We start from the raw sequence: 7,351 nt of genomic DNA, 5'->3' as shown, positions 1-7,351 counted from the left end.
ATCAACGACGCCAACCGTCAATATGCGAGTCAGTACATCGAAGAATTCATGGTCAGCAATAAGGACAAAGAAACGATTCTCCTACCTTATCATCCCAGGTAAGTCATCCGCGGATAGCACTATAACACATACATCCTTTCGTGCATTTCAATAGTTACTTTGCACGCATGGAGGCTAAACTTGATCGTGTATTTTGCGCAGCGGGGGTGTCGTGCCGTTCTCATTGTTCTTTACCCGCGTTACTCCCGCGCTCTATATTTGGACCCGTCGAAGAACATATAGAAGAAAGATTACACACATATAAAGTATGTTCTGGACAGAGCTATGCTGGGCTTCAGCATGCGGGGTGGCTACATCCAACACAAAAAAAAACAAATAAGGCCGGGCTTTGTTTCAGCCACAAGACTGACTTCTGTTGCATCCAACAACCGGCAAGAAGTGAGAATGATGGATTCTACGTCATCCATCTAATGATGGAGTACAGAAGGAATGTGCAATCACTTTGCATGAAATCTTCATCCGATACCCATATCCAGAGATGGGCCGAAGCCTTTGGAGCCGTGCCGGATAATCGACTTTGAAATGATTTCTACCGGATTCAACAAGAAATTGCGTCCATCATCATCAAAGATGTCTTCGAAGAGAATGGGATGTTCTACGCTGGCCCAATATCCCGAGATGACGTCCGAACCTGCATTTCCCTACAGCGTCAGGACATGACGCCTTTCACTAAGCTTGGGTGCACCCTTCCAAATATGGACAGATGGGAAGAGTGCACTGCTTAAAAACAATGTGTTTGTTTAGTTACTTGTTACTTTCTGTATGACGAAACTTCGAATCTCTCAGTACGACGAAACTATTAGATGTATGGTGGCATGCTCTAGTTAATTACTTTCGGTACGATAAAATTTGTTAACTATGTTTACTATATATGTTGCTTCTATTTCATAATTGTTTTGTTGAATTCGCTTCATGGTATATATATGTGCATCTCTGATAGGTATATAGATCAACAATGGCGAGGAAGTGGTATGTCGTGTATGTAGGGCATGTTCCGGGTGTGTATAATAAGTGGTCAGAGTGTCAGGCCCAAGTCTCTGGCTTCTTTGACGGAAGCCAGAAAGGGTTTGATAGTAGAGCGGAAGCCGAAGCTAGTTACTTGAGATTCATAGCACAACAGGAGATTCAGAACCAGCGCCGCTGCAAAAACTACTACATAATACCGCTTTTGATCATCGTGATCGCTCTTATCTTCTATGCGGTCATATCATAGTCTACATTGATGATGAAACATGAGTATGTGACCATGTAGTTGCATGTATTGAGAACTCGTAATGACTTGTAACGATATTTCGAGACATGTATTCGACCATGATTGATGATGATGAGATATTTGACACATGTCGAAACTTCTAATAACTTTGGCTCATCGATGACTCACTTGCTTTTCAATGAATATGCATGTTATTGTATAAACGGTGGATCTGTTTAATTGTGTACAGAGCCAAAACGCAATTTTGTTTACAAAAGTTAGTAGTGGCGTGGGGGTAAAGATTACCAGTTGCACTGAAGTAACAGTAGCGCCGGCTAGTTCCACGCGCTGTAGATAATTGTCAGTAGCGTTGGGTGAAAGCGCGCTACAACTAGCTTTAGATACCAGTAGCGCATCGGCCAAACAAGCGCTACTGTTAAAAAATAGCTGTAGCGCCGTAGCAGTAGCGCGCCTGCCCGCGCTACTAATAGCAAGAAACCCAGAGCTACTGGTAAGGGTTTTCCTAGTAGTGTCCGCTGCCACGCGCGCCTCCACCGCTTCCTCGTTGCTTCCGCTGCCACGCGCGCCTCCACCGCTCCAGCGCCCCGCCACCGACGCACCACCATGTCGCCGCGCCGCCGATCAGCGTCGGGCTACCGCGGCGTCCGCCAGCGCCCCAGCGGCGGTTTCTATTCCGAGATACGGTCCGGCGAACTTCGGCTCGGCCTCGGCACCTTCGGGACGGCGCGCGAGGCCGCTCGCGCGTACGACGCGGCGGCGTGGCGCCTAGGCAGGCCGCGCGCGCAGATGAACTTCCAGGACGTCTACACGCTCCAGCAGGCGCTGGACCGTGCCCCGCTGCCTCATCTTAACACGACAGAAGACCGTGCGGAGCACGCCTAGCGGCAACGCCGCCTCCTCGTCGCCCAGGAGGACGAACGGGTCATGGCGGAGTGGCGCCGGTGCCACCCGGAGGACGTCACCTACGAACAAACCTACTGGGCAAGGCGTCGCGAGAAGGAGGAGCAAAGGCGCCACGACCGGCGGTTGGACATGCGTCGGCGGAAGGCCCTGGCGATATGGCAGTGCGAAATTGTTGAGAATGGTGGGCAGACGATCTTTACGTCTGACGATGATCGTTGGACGAACATATGGCTCGATACCTCGGACAAGACCAGCGAGGATGGTGATGATGATGATGGTGCCGACGACTGGGAGTAGGTTGTAGTTGCACTATCTAGTTATTTTTATCTATCTAGCTATGGAACTATGTAAATTATCTATGTATCGTTTTTTTTATCTATGAATTTTATTTTAGTTTTATTAAAAAAATACGCAATGTATAGCGCGTGCTGCCTTTTTGCGCCGCCGCTGGAGCTACGCGCGTGTGCTCAATTTTTACGTCGCTGTTGGAGCCAGCGCTGTCGGCCGTGCCAAACCAGACAAACGGCGCCGATGCTCTAAGAAAATTTACGCAGATGTAGCATTGCCACATGACGATTGTGTTGCTAGAGTGCTCTTACTTTTGGCCGCAATTGAAGTAAAACAAAAGCATAGCTCGGACCGACACGTTCTTGGCACGCGAAGACGAGCGCCGAACTATTTTCCACCTGCACAGACTAGCCCCATAGACCAGCACGTCCCTAGCCAATTATTGCGGGCGGACAACACCCTTCTACTTTTCTCCGGATCACTGGACCAGGAGCACGGAAGAGCGCACAGGACATCCACCATTCACCGAGGATGAGGGGAGGAAATGGGTTGAGTCGCTCTCGCGAAAGGGACCCCCTGCTCTGCCCCTCTTTCCGCGTGGCGAAATTCTCTCCTATAGTCGACGACCGTGCGCTGCAGCTGCCGCCGTGCCGTACCTCAGCGTCGCCGCCGACGCCTCAATCCCGCCTCTCGCCTCTCGCGCGCGCCGCCGCCACCGCCGTCCCCGTCCTCCCTCGCCGGGACGTCGTGTTCCCGCTGTCTCCACCCCGTCCCAGAGGCGATTGGGTTTTGAGGTATGGGGCTGTTTCACCTAGCGATTTGTTAAATCACACCGAGCTTCACAATTTTTGGGTGTGCCGATGCGCCCACCCGGCACGCCATCTTGATCCGCCCCCGTTGGAGAGGAGTGATATTGAGCAGAATTGGAGGTATTCTCTGATAGGATTATATCAGTCTCGGAATAAAGAGTCAGGCCCTTATTAATTATGCAGAAAATAAAAATAAAAACCTTATTGCTCAATACTAGTATCCTATTCAACAAGCTGTACAAAAAATAGCCGGGGAAACAAAATTCGACTTATGATGCGGATTGAAATCCATCAGGCGCTTTGACTTTTAGGGAACGTTCATGTGTTGCACTGATGCCCATGGTCTGTTAAACATCATGATAATCCTGTCTAATGGAATAAACAGGATAGTATTCTTGAAAAATGCTATATGCAGACTCGTTGTATGCCTCATATGCTTCGCTTTACTGCTTTATTTCTCACAATTGGCCTCCACTGCTCATACTTTCGCCTACATAATGCATTTATAAGTCTACAATTCTTTGTGTATGTATTGAAATAGGCTTATGACAGGTTCTTTGTTTTAAATTTTGTAGCCTAGGCACTGGGATCTTCTTTGAAGTAATTGAAGCTATCCTAATTGACAAACTAAATTCAGTGGATTATACTGAGAATCAATATTCTGCTCAGCTGTATTTTCACCAAAACACGGCCATTTTGTAGCCCCTAGTCAAAAAATATGGGGAATGAGATATGGTTAGCCATGATGAGTATGCGCTTGCTCTTGTGTGATTAGAGCTAATTTGGAAATCTATAAATTCAAATTCAAGTTATTGATGGAGCATGCTAACTGTGATGCACACGAGCATGTTATAAATGTAGCACATGGGGAAACCGCATCAACATCAACCAGTCATCAAGATCTGCACAGTGATACGGATGAACCACATCAGGAAGATCGGCCTTCAACAAGCACGCGAACGCCATCGCCAGTGTCTTCAGCATCAACGTCACCAACTGCTTACAGCTCCAGAAATTTATCATTTCCTAGAAGAGATAGTTTTTATGGTCGTGGAACAAGTCTTTGGAATTCTGGTTTATGGATCTCGTTTGAATTTGTCATGTATGTAGCACAGATTACAGCTGCTATTGTCATCCTCATCTTGTCAAGACATGAACTTCCCCATGCCCCTTTAGTTGCATGGATAATTGGTTATACAGTTGGCTGCACTGCAAGTCTTCCTCTTGTATATTGGCGCTATGTCCATCGAAACAGACCTTCGGAGGAAGAACCTGAACAGCCACCTACAACTTATCCTACTTTGACTTCATCTTCATCAGAAGGACGCAATCAGCGTGCCAGTGGTACTGTCTTGCATCTTGGGTGTATCACAATTGCTTGTCCAAGGTGATATTTAACTCCGTGTTAATTTTGATTTTGAATTCCCTAAGCTTCTACATCTTGAGGAATCCTTCTATGCAGTCACACTCCTATGCATTTTAAATCTTATGGTCTTATATGTGTTTTCCAGAAATCTGAAATGGTGAAAGGAAGAAGTTAATGGTTAAGTTGAATGAAATGGCAACCTTTAGAGCATCACACAATTAGTTTAGTTTGTATGATCTTACGCTTGTTTATTAAAATTATGTAGTAGGTATATAAAAATGTACAGTGTGAAAACAATCTGAGATAGGAGTTAAATAAAAATTATAAAAGCTTAAGCAAAACCTTTAAAATAAGCAAATGCAATTATCAGTTTGTAGAGATAAGATAATATATCTGCAGTTTTATTTTACAGTATAGCATTGTATAAAGCTACCACAACAATTTCTGTAAATCAGGACAGGGGTGTTTTGTGAAAAGATTTCAACGTCTTCTTTTCATAACTTCTCCCTTTCCATGCTTATCTCTCAAGGATATGTTCTTTTTTTGGTTTGCCAGAAAGCCTGTCAGCCTTAAGAAGTCAGCAAAAGAAACACCTTTTGATGGCTTTCCAAGATTTGTGAATTTGGAAAGGAGAACTTCATAGGTTTTTTATTCCACATGGCAAAAAGTTGTAGAACTGTTCACTTTGTGAGCAAAATCTTGCTGATATCTTTACTTAATAGGGACCAACCTCAAAGTTAAAGAATATAGTGGCACAGCAGATTATTATGCGTTCATATCTTTTAGCATATAACTACCACATAAAGCCTCAACAGAAAAGAACTAGAAATATACCTATATACAGGAAATATTCTACAACTTAGTTATCATATACCCTCATTTTCTTTTTCATTTGCTTATTTCTTATGGAAGTATAGGAAGACGTAGTAGAAATTTGTTCCACGGACTAGGGCAATTCCCTATGCCATAGCATAATATTACCATGCCTGCTTCACATGTCTGACTAGACTGGTTTGATGATGGTCCCTTCTGTGTTGTGCTTTACAGAAGTATGCAGCTATGTGGATCATAAGTTCATAACATATCCTCTTTAGCTAGAGTTAAACTGTTGCTATTCTACTCTTGTCTAAAGTATTCTTATTTGGTTAGTAACTTGTAGAACTTGGTGATGTGGGGTCTTATAGTACTTGGTTGTATGTTAAATTTGAAGTGAATGAATGCTGTTATTTGATGTGATTATGTTTTATAGGCCTAGCATATTGGCTTATCACTCGAAGACAGCTGTAGACTGTTTCTTTGCTATATGGTTTGTTGTCGGCAATGTGTGGATTTTTGGTGGGCGTGGCACTTCATCAGATGCTCAGGACGCTCCAAATATGTATAGGTAATTGCACTGCTCTGTGTTTATTCCATTATTTTTGTTGAACTCCCAACTGATTTGCTGCCCCTTCACAGGCTATGTTTAGCGTTCCTTGCACTTAGTTGTGTTGGGTATGCCATTCCGTTCATCATGTGTGCAGCGATATGCTGCTGCTTTCCATGCTTAATTTCCGTTTTGCGCCTCCAAGAGGATTTGGGTCAAAGTAGAGGAGCTACTCAAGAGCTAATCGATGCATTGCCAACCTACAAATTTAAACCAAAACGAAGCAAAAACTGGGTGCTTGATCATGCTTCGAGCTCCGAGAATCTTAGCGAGGGTGGCATCCTGGGCCCAGGAACTAAAAAGGAAAGGGTTGTTTCTGCTGAAGATGCTGTGAGTATTCTGCATCCTTTTCCTGTGTCATGATATTCAACAAATACTGCAAGGATTTGCTATTGAGCTTCATATGCTCCATGATTTAGGAACGATAGCTTCATTCAACACAAGTGTTATGCTGCAACATTTATTGTGTGTGTACCTTACTTTAGAATATTTATCAATAGATGGTATTGTTTTTCGTGATTTTTGTGAACTACTTCACCAAACAATTCAGTGTTATGCTGCAACATTTATTGTGTGTACCTTTAGAATATTTATCAATAGATGGTATTGTTTTTCATGATATTTGTGCACTACTTTCACCAGACAATTCATCGAAATATAATTTTTGTTCTCAATGGGTAGCACAGATTATTCTCAAGTGCTTTTGACAGATATTCTTGGTTTCAAGGAACACTTTTCTGTGTCTTACTATATCCACGTATTCTTCTCATGAACCTTCAAATCATTCTAGTTTTCTTGCTAGCATGTGAACTCCTCTTCCATACATTGATATCTCCTTATTCAATATGTACTCCAGGTGGCTAGATTAATACTCCCTCCGTCCCAAAATAAGTGTCACTGATTTAGAATCAGCGACACTTATTTTGGGACGGAGGGAGTATCTGTTAGTGTGTCCACTCTTTGCAATTTGGCCAATACTAAATCATGGCCTAGGTCTCCAAATACTCTACCATATTGATTTCCATTGTTCACCATCTGGGGTACATTTGCTCTCTTTCTCGGCATGACTCACAAGTTGTCTCCTTATTCAACAGCATGTCCCCTCTTAGAGCATCAGCAAGGAACATCCTGCATGTAATAAGCTGGGGCCCACCACTCTGTCTGATTTCGCGCAGAGCTCTACACATATTATTTGTTTATGAGAATGTGCATGTGGTTCAAACAAACACATGCTCATTGTAAAAAAAATCATAATTTTTTGAAGTGTTTTGCTTTTTTTTAAAGAAATT

At 43.7% G+C, this 7,351-nt stretch overlaps 1 protein-coding gene across 2 annotated transcripts in view; it reads left to right on the top strand.

Annotated features, from left to right (window-relative positions):
- Window positions 1-3,034: 3,034 nt before the first annotated feature.
- Window positions 3,035-7,351, top strand: part of LOC119308839 (E3 ubiquitin-protein ligase At1g63170-like) — a 5,610-nt gene continuing 1,293 nt past the window's right edge. The window contains exons 1-4 of one of the 2 annotated variants that reach the window (XM_037585001.1): window positions 3,035-3,258; window positions 3,849-4,660; window positions 5,889-6,023; window positions 6,095-6,392. In XM_037585001.1, the coding sequence (XP_037440898.1) occupies window positions 4,089-4,660; window positions 5,889-6,023; window positions 6,095-6,392 (1,005 nt within the window). In that variant the 5' untranslated portion in view covers window positions 3,035-3,258; window positions 3,849-4,088. Of the gene's footprint in view, window positions 3,259-3,848; window positions 4,661-5,888; window positions 6,024-6,094; window positions 6,393-7,351 lie in introns of those variants that run through there. The other variant, XM_037585002.1, reaches the window with a different exon arrangement.

This window comes from Triticum dicoccoides, chromosome 5B (assembly GCF_002162155.2).
Source record: "Triticum dicoccoides isolate Atlit2015 ecotype Zavitan chromosome 5B, WEW_v2.0, whole genome shotgun sequence".
NCBI classification, from domain to species: domain Eukaryota; kingdom Viridiplantae; phylum Streptophyta; class Magnoliopsida; order Poales; family Poaceae; genus Triticum; species Triticum dicoccoides.
Note: the sequence above shows the minus strand (reverse complement) of the source record. Positions and strands in the feature narration are given on the sequence as shown.